Genomic DNA, 19,079 nt, shown 5'->3' on the forward strand with positions numbered 1-19,079 from the left:
TTAGTTTTCCCGAAGAGGAATTTTTTTGATACTTTCCCTCCTGTGAACACTTTTTGTTCCTGGTCCCTGTTGACTTGGGATGCAAAATTGTTCAAACAACCACAGGAGGAAAATTCTGTTTTCCAGGCAGCTCTAATCCCTGCCTTGTTCAGTGCAGAAGCTGGAAAGAATGTAGTCAATGGTGCATAGGCCTACTGGAAGAGAAGGGATGGTCTGGTGGTGTCAGACCAAGGAAAATTGGCTTCCAGTCCTGGTTCTGCTACAGATTTCAGAATGTCTGCTGAGTCACTTCCATCAGAATTTTCCTGGGTGACCATTAACCATGTGCGCCTCGTTTCCTAGGTACCCCACGTGAAAAACAGAAGGGCTGAGTACTGATAACAACAGCAGAGGACACTGGTAGTACCAAGGCACCCTCAGAAATCAAGCCCTAGGAGTCTCAGCTCAGTTACTAAGGCACCCAAAACTAATGGGTGCTTCTGCAAATTCCCCCCACCCCACCCTCCGAGCAGTGTGATTATTCAAAAGTCACATTCTCAGAGGCAGAAGAGTCTGGAAAAGCTGTTTGCCACTCAGCGATAGCAAGGAACCATTTTGTGCCACATATGTCTCCTCAAGGCTGTTTGGATTTCCCTGTTCCTTAGGCTGTAGATAAAAGGATTCAACATGGCAGGCAAAACAGTGTAAAACAGGGAGAGAAGTTTACCACTGTCTGGAAACTCACTGGACCTGGGTTGTAAATAAAGGATAATGCCAGAACCATAGAATAAAGCCACAACGATGAGGTGGGAGGAGCAGGTGGAGAAGATTTTCCTCTTGTCCTCAGCTGATGTCATCTTGATGATGGTGGCGATGATCTGGATGTAGGACAGCAGGATCAGGGCAAAGGGCACCATTCCAAAGAAAGTGACCACCATGTAAGTCAAGGTTTCATTCATGGAGGTGTCAGCACAGGCCAGCAATAGCAGAGGGGCTGAGTCACAGAAGAAATGGTTGATCTTTTTGGAGCTACAGAAGGGTAAGGTGAACACCAAACTGGTCTGGACTGCCTGGGCCGGGATGCCGATAGTCCAGGAAGTGGCTGCTAGCAGGACACACACCTTCTTGTTCATAATCATGGGATAACACAGGGGGTTGCATATTGCCACGTAGCGGTCATATGCCATGGTGGCCAGAAAAGAAGATTCTGTGATCCCAAAACAAAGGAAGAAGAACATTTGCACAGCACAGCTAGTGAAGGAGATGCGTTTGTCCCCTGAGATGAGGCTCAGCAGCATTTTTGGGACAGTGACTGAGGTGTAACCAACCTCTAAGGCAGATAAATTAGAGAGGAAAAAGTACATGGAGGTATGAAGGGTGGAATCCAGCAATGTTACAAGGATAATGAGGAGGTTTCCCACCACAGTAACCAGATAAATGGCTAACACTGCAACAAAGAGTAAAATCCGCCTCTCTGGGGAGGTAGAAAATCCTAGGAGAAGGAACTCAGTCATCACTGTTTGATTCAAGCTCATTGTTTCTTCATAGGTTTTCAACTGGAAGACAAACAGAGACAAGCAAAACATAGTGTATCTCTAGCTCTTATGTCAATAAAGACTGGATGCCTTTCTGGAAGATAGATGGGCTGATGGGAAACCTAGATTTCAAGGGGCTGTCGCTCTAGGGCACCCCAATGGGGCATGCTGCCCTAAAAACAGGGCTCCATTCCCTTCTACAGAAAATGTCAAAAATGGTGGTTTTCATTCAAATAAAACCTGCTTTTGAAATATTGAAATCTTTCATGAAACAGGCTCATTTTTCTCCGGCATAACTAGAGCTGGCCAAAGTATTTGTTTTAAATCACACTTGTTTCAAATGGGCATGAATGAAGAGGGGAAAAAAGGACCAAGTATCAGATTCTACTGCTCTTGTCAATGGTACCTGAGTCACTGATGAGTGCCATTGATTTCAAATAGAGAGATTCCATTACATTTTCACTCAGGCTGGGATTTTCAACAGAACCTAAGAGGATTATGCTTCTAAATTTCAATGAGATTTGGGCACCTCATTCCTTTATACACTTGAAAATTCCAGTCTCATGCTGATTTAAATGAGACCATTCAAACATGGAAGCACCAACTCAATGTGTATAAGAATGCCAGCTTTTGCAATCAAGATTACTTGAGACAAAAAACTCATTGACTTGGATCATTATTTTCTGGAGTCTAATACTAGAAAAATCATAAATATTTCAAACTAAATGTATGTATGCTCCATTTCTTAGGCCCTGATTTTATAATCAGATTCATGTGGATTTTCCTGTATGCCCATGTTGAGATCACAGAAGTCAATGTTTTCTCTCTTTCCCCTGCATTTTATCTGTCTTGTCCAGTTAAAGTAAAAGTTCTTTGGGGCAGGGACTTTCTTTTATTCTATCTTTATACAGTATCTAGCACTACAGGGCCTGTTCTAGGTTGGTCCCTAGGTAGTAGCATAACAAATATGGTAATTGCTGCTAACAATAATGTTACTCTGCACGGGCACAAGAGAGTGTCTGCATGAATCCTGTTGCAGAAGTAGGGTCATAGCTTCAGCTAGATGGTTTGATTGATAGAACCCATTTGGAAAAAAATGACCTATTAATAATGATGATCACAGTTCAGGGATAGCTGTAGTTGGCAGAACTCTCAACTTCTCCCTGAGTGCAACCCATTTCAGAGACAGGCCTCTTGCCTTCACCTCTCTGGTGTGGAATCCTACAATTCTCCCACTCTCAAATGAGGCTACAGCCTGCTGGGTACGAACTGTGTTCGCTCCACAGGCCTGGACGGATTTGGCTGCCCTGCAAGGCTTCCCTTTAAGATCTGGGACTAGTGGTGAACACAGTGAACAGAAAGCAGCCTTTTCAAAACAAAGTATTGTTTAATCTCAGCAGTAGGAATCAAAACATAACAAGAGCAGAAAGTTAGACAATACAATGCTGGCATGCACCTGTTTTACTTAAAGCTTATCCAGACACCCATGCTTCTGAACCAGGGGTTAAGTCTGCTTCCCCCTTCTCCCTGCTCTGAGCTCAGAGGCTCCATTTTTCATCAACTGCAGAAGTTGTTTGATTCAGTTTTCCCACTTGAAACTCTTCTCCCCCACCCTTGTACCAAGCTGGGAATTATGACTCAGTATGGTCAGAGGTAAATTTCAAAGGAATTGACACCTGAATTGGCCTAAGTATTGGTGAATGATGCCATATGAAACTTATACCTCCCTTCCTGTCTACCTGCTGTCCACTTGTGTTAGAGTTAAACTCTTTGTAACAATATAGCTACCAAGAAATACACAAGCAAACAAATAGATGAAGGAAGAATATTCATAAAATAATAGAGGCATCTTCCATATCCTGCACAATGATGATAACTTTATTTACCACTATCAACTTTGGCAATTATCAGGAATGGGAACTCTTACTTTTACATATAAAAAGAAATGAAAAATACCTAGAAATGCTGGTAGCTTTTATTGAAATGACAGCCATAGGTTAACATTTACAGTAATCAAACAGTTTGCCCACTTCTTTAGTTTAATTATTAGACATCAGAGGGGTAGCCAATACTTCTGTTAGTCTATAAGGTGCCACAGGACTCTTTGTCGCTTAATTATTAGATAGATAGATAGATAAGATAGAAATTGTTGTCATATATTAAGCTATTTTTTCTTCTTTCATGGTCTTTCTCTTCTTTTTTTATATTGATTATAAAGAACAAAGAAAAAAATAACATATTTTTAACCTGCTATATAATTTTACAGTAATTATCCAGAACACTTCAGCTTCATTATAGGGATAGTGCAATATTTTTGGCTATTGCTCTTGAACAGAATATTTAACCCTAGTTCCTAATATTGTATGTTTAGCTTCCCATACCTCCTACTCACCTTTCCCTTGTTATTGATGTTGATATATATCATGACCACAGCAGTCTCTGAAATCTCTGCTGGGGAGGAGACCTCTGTGGATTAGAGCTGGTTGAAAGTTTTTCAACATAACAGTTTTCCATCAGAAAATGACGACTAATAAAAAATATGAGACTGTAGCAATTTTGTCAAATTTTTGACTGAAAAGTTTCAAAATGTTTAAATAATATAATATAATATAATATAATATAATATAATTAATATAATATAAATGTTGACATGATAAAATCATAATAAAGGGCTTCAAACTTAAATAGGAAATGCATTAACCTGATTGAAATATTTTGGTAAGGTTGTTTCAATATTTCCCAAATGAGGGGATTTTTAGAATGTTAGTTTCATGGGATATTTCAAAATTATGAGTTTTTCTTCCAGTTCAGGATGAATGAAGACAAAATGTCAGAATTTCTAATTTGACAGGCTCTGCTGTCAACTCTATACGGTCTACAAACAGACCCATACTCCATTTCAAATTAAACAACAAGCCATTTGACCTATATGTAGCATTTTCTGTACATTTATCTGGCACCAGATAAAAACATTCCCAAGGAAGAGTGGGTTACAAAACATATGTTTACTCAGTCTTCCCAGCTCCCTACTTGGCTATACAATACAAGTAGTAATAGCTGTAGCACTGTAGCATATAGTGTCCTAGTCAGCAATCAGTTCCCTGTTGTGCTGGGTGTTTCACACATATGTAGTAAAGTCACAGCACCTGCCCAGATAACTTACTGGCAGGATGCAACAAGTAGACCAAAAAAAAAGTTTAGATATCAATGAGTAAAGAAAGGAAGAGGTCCCCATGTCCCTCACCCTTTTCTTTTGCAACCCCTCCAGATACACCAGGTCTATCACCAGCTAACAAAAAACATCTTCTCTCGGGCTGCAAGGCTGAAATTTTCAAAGCTGCCTGGAAGTTTGGGCACCCCTTTCCTGTTACATTTTCACTGGAAGTGGCACCCAAATCCATGAGCTGCATTCCCTGAACCAGTTCTGCTCAAAACATCTCTCTCCTCCTTCATTTCAGTCTTCAGAACAACGCCTTATTTTAGAATCCCTCCAACAATACTTCCAGGAAAGAAAGAAAGAAAGAAAGAAAGAAAGAAAGAAAGAAACTAGGATATCTGAAGAGCAAAGACCATGTTTTACTCCCATTGTAAAGCACTGTGCACCCCAAATAGCTCTCAATACACAGCTTAAAGAACATAGTGAGCTAATATTGTTATCAGTTCTCTAATAAAATCAAGAAAGTCTCTCACCTGCCTTGAGAACAAAGGGCTGTTTCTTTGGTGACTCATCGGGCTGCTATAAGTATGAGCCAGTGAACATGTCTAGGGATACTAGGCCCTATGGGTGATCTCACTGATCTCCACAAACAGCTTCAGCCTCCCCATGGCATTGTCTGCCTTGAACACCAGTGTGAACTGGTGGGGATCTGTGATGTTTAACATAACCATCTAATGTTTCAGCACTCAAGTGAATAACTCTTCTTCTAACAGCTAGTCTCAGAGTTCTCCTGGCCTCATCAGCAAGGATTATGCATTGCCCAAAATAATAAAGGTTTCAGGATTGGTCCTTAAGGGAATGTCTATAACTTAGATAGGTGATAGCTTGGGTCTAGCTAGGGCACTAAAACTAGCAGTTTGGACCTTGCAGACACTCAGGGGGTCAGCTGAGTTTGAGAGCCACAATGTTCACATTGCTAGTCTTAGTTTCTGCGTGGCTAGTGCAAGTCTGCCTGCCCAGGCTGGGAGGGGGGCTCAGGCCCAGCTGCAGTGTAGACCTAGCCCTAAGGATCTTCTTCAATCTACCAGGTCCTCCATTGAGATTTGCTTTGGACTCTGGGCCTCTGCTTCTGTGCTGTGCAGTGCTCCAGGGAGTAGTTCCTGGAAGCCATTCGGAATAGATGCAGATAGATATCCTTCCAACAGCACCAGACATAGCCACACACAGCTTGTCTGCAGAAAGACACGTTTTTTTTCTCCTGCACTTCCACCTTTTCATGTTCTCTGTTTGTATAAATATCTCCTGTCTGTGTGTTCCATTCTATGCATCCGAAGAAATGAGCTGTCGCCCACGAAAGCTTATACTGAAATAAATGTGTTAGTCTCTAAGGTGCCACAAGTACTCCTGTTCTTTTTACAGGTCTCAATATATTTCCAGCAGGCCAGGCTCAGTGCGAGGCGAAAATGGTCTCTCCAAATACAGTGATAGATAGATAGATAGATAGATAGATAGATAGATAGATAGATAGATAGATTCTGAGGTTAGAGGACAGAAGAGTTGGGAGGATTCCACACACGCCAGCATGGTAAGTTTGCTGTTACAATGAATTCTATGTGGGGTTTACAGAGATCCTCTTTAAGGAAAAAAATACGAATGGACAATGTTTATATTTTTCAGACTTTCTGTCTTATTTCAGTTTTGCCATGGAAAACTGAAGAAGTCTAAATCGCAATTTACATTAGGAAAGAGATGATAGAATGTTTGCAGGGACGGCTCCAGGCACCAGCTAAGGAAGCAGGTGCTTGGGACGGCCAATGGAAAGAAGCGGCACATCCGGGTATTCGGCAGCAATTCGGCGGCAGGTCCCTGTTATATCCTTGGGGGGAGCTGGGTTAGGAAGAAATCACTTGAGGCCAGAGAGCAGACAGCTAACAAAACCACCATTTTATTTACAGAGACAGAGAGCTCACTCAGCCGGCTGAAGCTGGCTGAGCTAACCCATAATAAACTAACTCAGTTGCCATAGCAACAAAAACCATGACAACCAAATACACAACATATTCCTCCCCCCCTAATAAGAACATCCCCTAAATAAAACACACACTAGACTAGAGAAGGAGGGTAGACTGCCTCCATTCCTGGCTAAACCCTGGGGATTATTTTGCCCCATAACCGTGGGTTCGCCCTAGCTAAAGATCCAGCTGATGAGGAGGCCTTCTGTCTCTAGGTAGATTACGGCGAACTTCTGGTGTTATTGCACCAGAAAGCACTAGGGGCTCAGGGTCTGCAGCACGAACGGGTGAGGAGGTGGTATCAGCTCGTGCTGGGCAAAGGGGTATCTCAGCTGCCGGCAATAATGGAGGAGAACAGTCAGGACCAGGTGACTCGTGATTCGATCCCTCACCAGAAGAGGTGAAATCAGACCCCTCAACTGCAGATGGGTCCTGAGGACTGGCATGACCTGGCAACAGCTGATCTACATGTCGCCGCCAGGTAAGATTCTCTGCAGTCCGGACTGTGTAGGAAACAGGTCCTGTTTGAGTGATGACTGTGGCCAGGACCCATTTAGCTCTGGAAGTATAATTCCGAAGGGTAGGCGACAGTATCGATAAAGCCCCTTATGAGTCACAATAGTCAACAGATCTTGGGACTTTTCATCGACATGCATCTGTAATTATGCTTGACTCAGATAAATCTTACTGAACTTTTGTCCCCCAGCCAGGCCTGCGAAGAGGTCATCGATGCGGGGAAGTGGGTATTGCTCTGCACACAACACTGGGTTGACAGTGACTTTAAAATCACCGCAAATCTGGAGAGAGCCATCTTTCTTCACGATTGGAACGATAGGATGACTAAAGAAGAAACCAGTCTAACCCCTATACTAAGGAAACATGCTGCTGTTTTTGGAGATGATTTGGGAAGTATGAAGGGAATCACTGTGACATTGAACATTATACCTGACAGTCCACCAAAATATCTGAAAGCCCGAACTGTGCCATATGCCATCAGGCCAAAAGTTGAAGCAGACCTGGAGCGCCTGGTCACCAATGGAGTCCTAATACCAGTTACCCATAGCTCATGGGCCACTCCTATCATTCCAATCGTGAAAAAAGATGGCTCTCTCCGGATTTGCGGTGATTTTAAAGTCACTGTCAACCCAGTGTTGTGTGCAGAGCAATACCCGCTTCCCCGCATCGATGACCTCTTCGCAGGCCTGGCTGGGGGACAAAAGTTCAGTAAGATTGATCTGAGTCAAGCATATTTACAGATGCACGTCGATGAAAAGTCCCAAGAGCTGTTGACTATTGTGACTCATAAGGGGCTTTATCGATACTGTCGCCTACCCTTCGGAATAACATCTGCTCCCACCCTGTTCCAGAGGGCTATGGACCAGATCTTGTTTGGCTTGTCAGGAGTTCAGTGCTATCTGGATGATATCCTGGTCACTGGAAGAAATGAAGAGGATCACTTAAAGAATTTAGAGGCTACCCTACAAAGACTGGAAGAGTATGGCCTACGAGTTCGCAAAGACAAGTGTGAATTCTTCAAGCCCTCTGTTGAATATTTGGGACACATCATTGATTCTGCAGGTCTTCATAAGGCCCCTGCAAAAGTTAAAGCTATTGTGGAGGCTCCCCCACCTTGAAATGTAAGCCAGCTGCGCTCGTTTCTAGGACTCCTGAACTATTATGGAAAGTTCATCTCACAGTTAGCCACACTGCTAAAACCACTTCATGAGCTTCTTGGGCAGAAAAAGGCCTGGAAGTGGACTGAAGCCTGTGATGTTGCATTTAACAAAGCTAAGGATGCATTGCTAAATTCTGAAGTTCTAACGCACTTTGATCCATCCTTACCACTGCAATTGGCCTGCGACGCCTCCCCTTATGGAGTGGGAGCAGTCGTGTCACATATTATGCCTTCAGGAGAAGAGAGACCTATTGCTTTTGCTTCACGCACTCTAAGCAAAGCAGAAACTAACTACGCCCAAATCGAACGTGAGGCTTTAGGAATTGTTTTTGGAATTCGGAAGTTTCATCAGTACCTGTTTGGGCGAAAGTTTACTCTTCTCACAGACCATCGACCTCTGACATCAATTTTTGGACCTTTCACAGGCATTCCCCCATTAGCTGCTAGTCGTATGCAACGTTGGGCATTGTTACTTTCAGCACACACATATGAAATCAAATATCGGAAATCCACTCTGCACGGCAATGCAGATGGCCTCTCAAGGTTGCCTTTGCCGGTCAAACACCAAGATAGTGCCCAAAAGGAAATCTTCTACTTTGAACAGGTAGAGAATACACCCATCACTGCTACTCAGATAAAGAAGGCAACTCAGTCCACTTCTGCAGAGAGTACTATCCAAAAACTACGAGGACTCTTTAGTCGTTTTGGTCTGCCAGAACAACTTGTGAGCGACAACAGACCGCAGTTCGTTTCTCAGGAGTTTCAAAATTTTATGAAGGCAAATGGGATACACCACATCACGTCAGCACCATATCATCCATCCACCAACGGATTAGCTGAAAGATTTGTGCAGACAATGAAAAACGCTTTGAAATCAGCAAGGGGACAACACTCCATTCAAAAGCGTCTGGATACCTTTTTACTTTCCTACAGAAACACACCTCATGCTACGACCCACGCATCTCCGGCCTTTCTAATGATGGGACGACAGCTGCACACTTGCTTTGATCTGCTGAAACCTTCTGAACCCCAACAAATTGTGCAACATCAGCAGCAATATCAAGTCATCAGACGGGCACCCAGAGCAAAAGACCGAACCTTTAGCCCGGGACAGCCAGTTTTGGCTCGGAATTATACTTCCAGAGCTAAATGGGTCCCGGCCACAGTCATCACTCAAACAGGACCTGTTTCCTACACAGTCCGGACTGCAGAGAATCTTACCTGGCGGCGACATGTAGATCAGTTGTTGCCAGGTCATGCCAGTCCTCAGGACCCATCTGCAGTTGAGGGGTCTGACTTCACCTCTTCTGGTGAGGGATCGAATCACGAGTCACCTGTTTCTGACTGTTCTCCTCCATTACTGCCGGCGGCTGAGATACCCCTTTGCCCAGCACGAGCTGATACCACCTCCTCACCCGTTCGTGCTGCGGACCCTGAGCCCCTAGTGCTTTCGGGTGCAATAACACCAGAAGTTCGCCGTAATCCGCCTAGAGACAGAAGGCCTCCTCATCGGCTGGATCTTTAGCTAGGGCGAACCCACGGTTATGGGGCAAAATAATCCCAGGGTTTAGCCAGGAATGGAGGCAGTCTACCCTCCTTCTCTAGTATAGTGTGTGTTTTATTTAGGGGATGTTCTTATTGGGGGGGAGGAATATGTTGTGTATTTGGTTGTCATTGTTTTTGTTGCCATGGCAACTGAGTTAGATTATTATGGGTTAGCTCAGCCAGCTTCAGCCGGCTGAGTGAGCTCTCTGTCTCTGTAAATAAAATGGTGGTTTTGTTAGCTGTCAGCTCTCTGGCCTCAACTGATTTCTTCCTAAACCGGCTCCCCCCAAGGATATAACAATAGCAACAAAAACCATGACAACCAAATACACAACAGTCCCTCAGTCCCTCTCTTCCTCTTTGAGCTGCCACCAAAGTGCCACTGCAGAGGAAAAGAGGGAGCGAAGGACCTGCTACCGAACTGCCGCCGAAGAATGAAGAGTGATTGAGCTGCTACTGAAATGCCACTGATCGGCTTTATCTTTTTTTTTTTCCACTTCACTGCTTGGGGCAGCAAAAAAGCTGGAGCTGGCCCTGAATGTTTGTGCCTGTTTTCTCCCATGGGAAGTGGAGGAATTAATCAAAATGACTCACATTTTTTAAAATGGATTGAGAAGCCCAAATGAAAATTGTCTATAAGCATTACATGCTGGTGTCTTGAGTCTGACAGTTCATGGGGAAAATTATGGGGCCTATGTAGAAATGACTGGGAAAGAGTTAGGGGAAGAGGGAACAATTCCAATACATGAAAAACAAGGCACAGATAAAAACAAATGGAGAATCTCTCTCTCTCTCGCTCTCTCTCTCGCTCTCTCTCTCTCTTTCTCACTCTGTATTTCTGTTTAACAGGGTCAAGTGAAAAACAAATGTAATCTATCTATCCATGTATTGATCTAATTATGTATTGTTACTTCTTTCTCTCTGTATGTTTGTTTTTAGTTTGTTCTTTCTATTAATTTATTTTTACTTCCATCCAGGGCTGCCCGGGGGTGGGGGGAGCAGGTGGGGCAATTTGCCCCAGGCCTCAGACCTCGCAGGGGCCCCCACAAGAATATAGTATTCCATGGTATTGCAATTTTTTTATGGAAGAGGCCCCCAAAATTGCTTTGCCACAGGCCCCCTGAATCGTCTGGGTGGCCCTGCTTCCATATACCTTGCTAGCTATTTGCTGGTACTTCTGTTTCTTTCTATTAGTCTGAAGCTTTATGTTCCTTTTGTTGGCATACATTGTCCCAGAGAGTCAAAGGTACTGACATGCCCCTGTCAATGTACAACACTGAACAGTTAAATGTGGTCTAGGTCGTGACTACAGACACCACAGTCTGTTTAGTCCCATGGCACGTGCACTGGAAAATCAATGCCAACATTAGGAAATATATTGATTGGGATAAACAAGATATGAAGTGTATTGAAACCTGAATGGTTCTGTTAAACAGCCTTAATTAAAGCTCAGCCTAGCATCAGGGAGAGAGTACCAGTTAGAGCTTGTCTGCGTTGTGCAGTAGTCAATGGGAGAGGGGTATATATTCTACAGTACAGTAGCTTGTCATACACCCAAATGTCCCTAGGGCACACTGATCATAGAGTATCAGGGTTGGAAGGGACCTCAGAAAGTTATGTAGTCTAACCCCCTGTTCAAAGCAGGACCAATCCCCAGACAGATTTTTGCCTCAGACCCCTAAATGGCCCCCTTAAGAATTGAATTCACAACTCTGCATTTAGCAGACTAATGCTCAAACCACTGAGCTAGCCCTCTCCCTAAGTTCCCTGTCAAACAGCCCTGTGTTAATGTGTACTAGGGAACTTTTAGTGCAGGCCAACAGACTCCACAGGGACCAGTTAGTGCACAACACACTCAACAAATTTGTTAGTCTCTAAGGTGCCACAAGTACTCTTGTTCTTTTTGCGGATACAGACTAACACGGCTGCTACTCAGAAACACACTCAAGTGCGCTAGAATTTACACCCTTTAGTGCGGACTAAGGCACCGTGTAGACAAACTCTTAGAGTCTCTTATTGTGTCAGGCAATTCACATTAGTGGGGAAGGAAGAGTTAATCCTGCTGCTGAATTTTGAGTGAGCCACTATGAATGGTGGTTACATTTCCTGCTGAGAAACATAAGAGCGGCCATACTGGGTAAGAGCAGCCCTCTGCCAACCTGAAGCATATTCTCACCAGCAACTGCACACCGCACCATAGTAACTCTAGCTCAGGAACCAATCCATGCAACAAACCTCGATGCCAACTCTGCCCACATATCTACACCAGCGACACCATCACAGGACCTAACCAGATCAGCCACAACATCACCGGTTCATTCACCTGCACTTCCACCAATGTAATATATGCCATCATATGCCAGCAATGCCCCTCTGCTATGAACATCGGCCAAACTGGAAGTCTCTAAGGAAAAGGATAAATGAACACAAATCAGACATTAGGAATGGCAATATACAAAAACCTGTAGGAGAACACTTCAACCTCCCTGGCCACACTATAGCAGATCTTAAGGTGGCCATCCTGCAGCAAAAAAACTTTAGGACCAGACTTCAAAGAGAAACTGCTGAGCTCCAATTCATCTGCAAATTTGACACCATCAGGTCAGGATTAAACAAAGACTGTGAATGGCTTGCCAATTACAGAACCAGTTTCTCCTCCCTTGGTTTTCACACCTCAACTGCTAGAACAGGGCCTCATCCTTCCTGATTGATCTAACCTCGTTATCTCTAGCTTGCTTCTTGCTTGCTTATATATACCTGTCCCTGGAAATTTCCACTACTTGCATCCGAAGAAGTGGGTATTCACTCATGAAAGCTCATGCTGCAAAACGTCTGTTAGTCTATAAGGTGCCACAGGATTCTTTGCTGCTTTTACAGAACCAGACTAACACGGCTACCCCTCTCATACTGGGTAAGACCAACTGTCCATCTAACCCAGTGTTCTGTCTTCTGACAGAGGCCAGTGCCAGATGCTTCAGAGAGAATGAACAGAACAGGGCAATTTTTGAGTGTAACTAGCTTCCTCATTTTTGTGTAGTTCCACTTTTTGAAGTTAAATGCTACTGTCATGGGCTTCTTTGGTATTTCCCCTCCACCAACCCGAGAATATTAGATTTAATTATATTCTGGTTGCTATCACTGAGCAGTTCAGCTATAGTCACCTCTTGGTGACCTCTAAGAAGCAGTCATTAATGGTGTCTAGAAATTTTCTTTCTGCATCCTGTCCCGATCTGATATGTACCCAGGCAACATGGAAATAGTTTAAATCCTCCATCATTATTGAATTTTCTATTGTTTTAGCCTCTGTAATCTCCCTGAGCATTTCACAGTCACCATTACCATCCTGGTCAGGTGATCAGTAGTATATTCCTACTGCTATACTCTTATTATTCAAACATGGAATTGCTATCCATATACATTCTATAGTTCATTTTGATTCATTTAGGACTTTTACTATAATTAACTCTATGCTTTTTTTCATGTATAGTGCCACTCCCCCAACAGCCTACTTTGTCATTCCTAGATATTTTATACACTGGTCCCATTGATTATTATCATTCAACCACATTTCTGTCCTCATGTAATGCCAGGCACTCACGTTCATCCATCTTAGTATTTAGACTTCTGGCATTTATATATAAGCACTTATAAAATTTGTCAATATATATTTGTCTACCTCCAGGTGATGTAATTTAATGGGATTCTTTCATTTGACTATCAAGTATCAGAGGGGTAGCCGTGTTAGTCTGGATCTGTAAAAGCAGCAAAGAATCCTGTGGCACCTTATAGACTAACAGACGTTTTGCATCCGACGAAGTGGGTATTCACCCACGAAAGCTCATGCTCCAAAACGTCTGTTAGTCTATAAGGTGCCACAGGATTCTTTGCTGCTTTCATTTTACTGTTTCATTTCAGTTCCTACCAGTCCTTTATCAACTTCTTGTCTCTCTTTATGAGGATACAAAGAATCTTTGTTAATAAATCTTTCCCTAAGGGATGTCTCTGTCTGAACCATGTGCTCCTCTGCACCTGTTGGCTTTCCCCAAGCCCTTAGTTTTAAAACTCTTTTACAACCTTATTAATTTAATGTGCCAGCAATATGGCTCTGTTTTGGTACAGTGGAGCCCATCCATCCCGTATATGCTCCTCCTTTCCCAAAAGTGTGCTAAGAAACCTAAATCCCTCCTCCCAACAGCATCATCTCATTCAAGCATTGACACCCTGCAGTTCTGCCCATCTTCCTGGCCTTGCCCATGGAACTGGAAGAATTTCATAGAATGCTACCATAGAGATCCTCAACTTTAAACTCTTACCTAGCAGCCTAAGTTTGCCAGTCAGGACCTCTCTCCTTCCTTTTTCTGTATCACTGGTACCTACATGTACCAAGACCACCAGTGCCTCCCCAGCCCAGAACACAAGTCTGTCTAGAGAGCTCTAGAGATCCTCCCCCTTGTCTTCTTATGTTACACCCAGGCCTGGCCAGCTTTGGATAGTGCATGTGTGAGTATGAAAGTAGGTTAGTGCTTGGGGCTCTAATACTTTCTTTCTTCCCCTGAGTGATGTGGGAGCATTCCCAGCACTCTCTGCTGTATTTTATTATTTTATTAATGAAGCTTTAAAATTTAAACCCTTTCTGTGTTACGTCATCCCCTCCCCAAACGATCCTGCAGCGTCAGCCTGATTACTTGACGCTTCAGGCAGACTGTAACAAAAATCTGTCACAGGAGCCCCTGGGAAGCTAATATGAGGGAGCAAGGAGTGCAGAAGAGCTGGCTGTATTTTAAAGAAACCTTATTGAGATTGCAGGAACAAACCATCCCGAAGTGCAGAAAGAATAGCAAATATGGCAGGCGACCAGCTTGACTTAACAGTGAAATCTTTGGTGAGTTTAAACTCAAAAAGGAAGCTTACAAGAATGGGAAATTAGGACAGATGACTAGGGAGAAGTATAAAAATATTGCTCGAGCATGCAGGGGTGTAATCAGGAAGGCCAAGGCACAGATGGAGTTGCAGCTAGCAAGGGATATGAAGGGTAACAAGAAGGGTTTCTACATGTTAGCAACAAGAAGGTCAGTCTCACTTCAGTCCCCAGCAAAATCATGGAGCAGGTCCTCAAGAAATCCATTTTGAAGCACTTGGAGAAGAGGAAGGTGATCAGGAACAGTCAACATGGATTCACCAAGGGCAAGTCATGCCTGACCAACCTGATTGTCTTCTATGATGAGAAAAATGGCTCTGTGGATATGGGGAAAGTGGTGGATTTGATCTACCTTGACTTTAGCAAAACTTTTGATACAGTCTCCCACAGAATTCTTGACAGCAAATTAGATTATTGGGCTCAATGGGTGGTGATGAACAGCTCGATGTCTAGTTGGCAGGGTTGGTTCTGTGGTCAGTTTTGTCCAACATCTTTATCAATGATCTGGATGATGGGATGAATTGCACTCTCAGCAAGTTCGCAGATGACACTAAGCTTGGGGGAGAGGTATATATGCTGGAGGGTAGGGATAGGGTCCAGAGTGACCTAGACAAATTAGAGGATTGGGCCAAAAGAAATCTGATGTGGTTCAACAAGGACAAGTGCCGAGTCCTGCACGTAGGAAGGAAGAATCCCATGGACTTCTACAGGCTGGGGACCAACTGGCTAACCAGAAGTTCTGAAGAAAAGGACGTTGGGGTTACAGTGGATGAGAAGCTGGATATGAGTCAGCAGTGTGCCCTCGTTGCCAAGAAGGCCAACGACATATTGGGCTGTATTAGTAGGAGCATTGCCAGCAGATCGAGGGAAGTGATTATTCCCCTCTATTTGGTACTGATGAGGCCACACCTGGAGTACTGCATCCAGTTTTGCCCCCCACTTCAGAAGGGATATGGACAAATTGGAAAGAGTCCAGCAGAGGGCAATAAAACCGATTAGGGGGCTGGGGCACATGACTTACAAGGAGAGGCTGAGGGAACTGGGATTATTTAGTCTGCAGAAGAGAAGAGTGAGGGGGGATTTGATAGCAGCCTTCAACTACCTGAAGGAGGGTTACAAAGAGGATGGAGCTTGGGGAGTGTAGTGGGGCAGCTGCCCCACCCCTGGGTAAACAGGGCTGTGGCCGGGTGAGCCAATTAGCTAGGCTGATTGGCCTAGCAGCCTCAGCTGTAACCATGCCCCAATCAGGGCCCAGCTGGCCCTTATAAGAGGGCAGTGGTCCAGGAGCAAACTTCTCCCTCTAGCTGAGGAGGGGGAATGGGATTGCCTGCCTGGGAAGCCTAAGGGTACTGGAGTAAAGCAGGGCTGGGAAAAGGCCAGAGGAGCTGGGGAGCTCTTGGCCGGTAATTCCTCAGGCTGCAAGGCCTTGTACAAGGCCCCTGGAGATACTGGGTTGCAGGGAAAAGCAGTAGGTCAAAACCTCCCTTGCCTATGATGACTGGCTTATACAGACTGCACTCAGCCCCAGTGAAAGGGGGCTAGATGGTGACTAGCAGTAGCCCATAGACTAAGGCAAGGTGGTGATAGAGGGTCGGGGTTCCCCTGGGGAGGGGAGACCCAGCGAGACTGCAGGGTACTGCAGGGGGCAGAACCCCAAGAGAAGGGGTACCGGGGTCCGGGAGGGACACCAGGACCAGCAGCAAGGCGAGACACTGGTGTACAGAGGGTGCTCTGGAGGCTGGCGAGCTAATTCCCTGGATGACCAGCAGGAGGCGCTGCAGGGGTGAGTTGTCGCACCGCTACAGGGAGGTCTAGGTTGGATATTAGGAAACACTATTTCACTACGAGGGTGGTGAAGCACTGGAATGAGTTACCTAGGGAGGTGGTGGAATCTCCATCCTTAGAGGTTTTTTAGGATTTTAGGATTTAGTTGGTATTTGTCCTGCTTTGAGCAGGGGATTGGACTAGATGACCTCCTGAGGTCTCTTCCAACCCTAATCTTCTATGAAAATATAATCCCAAATATACATACAAAATGTTGGGGTATAAATTAGCTGTTACCATTCAAGAAAGAGATCTTGGAATCTTTATGGATAAAAAAGATATATTAGAACTGAAAAAGGTACAGAGAAGGGCAACAGAAATTATTAAAGTTATGGAACAGCTTCTGTATCAGAAAAGATTTAAAAGACTGGGACTTTTTAGCTGGGAAAACAGACGACTAAGAGGGAATATGATAGAGGTCAATAAAATCTTGACTGGTGTGTAGAAAGTGAATAAGGATGTGTTATTTATTCCTTCTCATAACACAGGAACTAGGGATCATCCAATGAAATTAACAGGCAGCAGGTTTAAAACAAACAAAAAAGGAAGTAGGTCTTCACACAATGCATAGTGAACCTGTGGAACTCATTGCCAGGGGATGTTGTGAAGGCCAAAATTAGAATTGGCTTAAAAAAGAATTAGATAAGATCATGCAGGATAGGTCCATAAATGGCTATTAGCCAGGATGGGTAGGGAGGGTGTCCCTAGCCTCTGTTTGCCAGAAGCTGGGAATGGTCAACAAGGGATGGATCACTTGATGATAACCTGTTCTGTTCATTCCCTCTGGGGCATCTGGCATTGGCCACTGTTGGAAGACAGGATGCTGGGCTAGATGGACCTTTGGTCTGACCCAGTATGGCCATTCTTATGTTCTAACTCATGTCCAGCACAGCCAAAGCCCAGGAAGGCAACAGAACCAAAGGACTGGAGGAGTTTCAAAAGGGTCCTTCCCTCAGGACACAGGTTTGGGGGAACCAGACTGACACACAGGGACCCTCTGGGGGTATCTGAACAAGCTCGGCCTGCTTAGGTGCTCACAATGGGATGGGATGGCTTTGGCTGGGATGCTTTGTTCCTGCTGTTAAAATAAATCAGAGTGGGATAAGGAGGCTGCATGTATGAGTCTTTGAATTCACTGGTCTTCCAAAGGGCAGAGCAGCAGGTACTAAACACAGTCCATATGGTTAAGCAGGATGAATACACAGTCTAAGCCCAGACCTAAAGAGCTCTGTGCTTGTCTCTTTCACCAGCTGAAGTTGGTCCAATGCAAGATGTTACCCCACCCACCTTGTCTCTCTCATTTTTTCATGAACATTTTCATCTTTGATGAACTCCCTTATTGCAACAAAAATACCGTTTGTCTCAAAAAAACAGCTTACGAGGGAGAAAGTTTTGTTTTGTTGAATGGGCCTTAAATAAACAGGATGAGATTTTTCAGAGTTGCTTAAACCAATTCCCATTGGTTTAATTTAAATGGCATTGATTTCACCAGTGGAAGATCTGACCCTATGAATTATTAACTCCCCTAAAACTTGATTAAGGGAGAAGTCATGTTGTCCAGTGCTGCCTTGTGCCCTTACACAATGTAGAAAATGGTGAAACATAAACCCCTGGAATCTAGATTTACACCAGCTGAGGATCCAACCATAGCCAATTTTTCTAAGTGCTCTAAAATCTACCTGCTGAATCACATTGTCTTGGAAAATTCCTGTCTCTCCTTGTTGCCTGAGCTAGGGTAAGTGGTGCAAATTTGGAGTCACTTGTACCAGGGATTCCGGAAATAGAACTCCCCTAAATAGGGTCCCTGAGAATGGAACATTGCAGTTCGTTTTGGCTTGGCTCCTGTTTTGATTTCAGATTTGGCTTTCGCTCTCTTCTTGCTCAAGGATGCAGGTTGTAAAAGGAAAATTGATACACTCGGGACAGGCCTGAGGCAGTGTTTACAGAGTATAAACAATGATTCTCTTGGGAGATGGCTCTGCAATAACTTCTGAGCCCAGAGTCTCCTCGGATGGGAACAGAGCGGGGACTGGGGATGTTGGTGGGTGAGGGGCAGAGAAATGCTTGCTTTCCAAAGCTCTCTTCAGGGCAGGACGGCAGAAGAGCTCTGAAGAGAGACAGTGAGGCAGGCAGCCGGGGCAAGAGAAGACAATTCCTGCAACGAATGGGCTAAGGATTTCAAGCTTGAATCTCAAATCAATTTCCTTCCACGGGAACATACTTACCAGACTGGATCATCAATCCATCTAGCTCGGTACTCCCTGCTATGCTGGATCAAACCCCTGTGTGCATCTAGCCTTCTGTCTCCCCACCCCTTTCCCTTTGACCCCAGAACAGACCAATGTGACCATCCAGCCCACTTACCCCAGCTAGCAACCCCCTGATATATGCTGCACCAAAACAGACCTACAGTCCATATATTGCAGCCATTAAT

At 44.3% G+C, this 19,079-nt stretch overlaps 1 protein-coding gene across 1 annotated transcript; it reads right to left on the bottom strand.

The window, feature by feature from the left end:
- Positions 1–572: 572 nt before the first annotated feature.
- LOC123348395 (olfactory receptor 10A2-like) lies at positions 573–3,939 on the bottom strand. Its single transcript, XM_044985915.1, has 2 exons — positions 3,907–3,939; positions 573–1,535 (listed from the first exon to the last, which is right to left on the bottom strand). Exons 1-2 carry the CDS (start codon positions 3,937–3,939, stop codon positions 573–575), a joined length of 996 nt encoding a protein of 331 aa, XP_044841850.1.
- Positions 3,940–19,079: the final 15,140 nt, after the last annotated feature.

Source organism: Mauremys mutica, chromosome 13 (assembly GCF_020497125.1).
Source record: "Mauremys mutica isolate MM-2020 ecotype Southern chromosome 13, ASM2049712v1, whole genome shotgun sequence".
Taxonomy (NCBI): Eukaryota; Metazoa; Chordata; order Testudines; family Geoemydidae; genus Mauremys; species Mauremys mutica.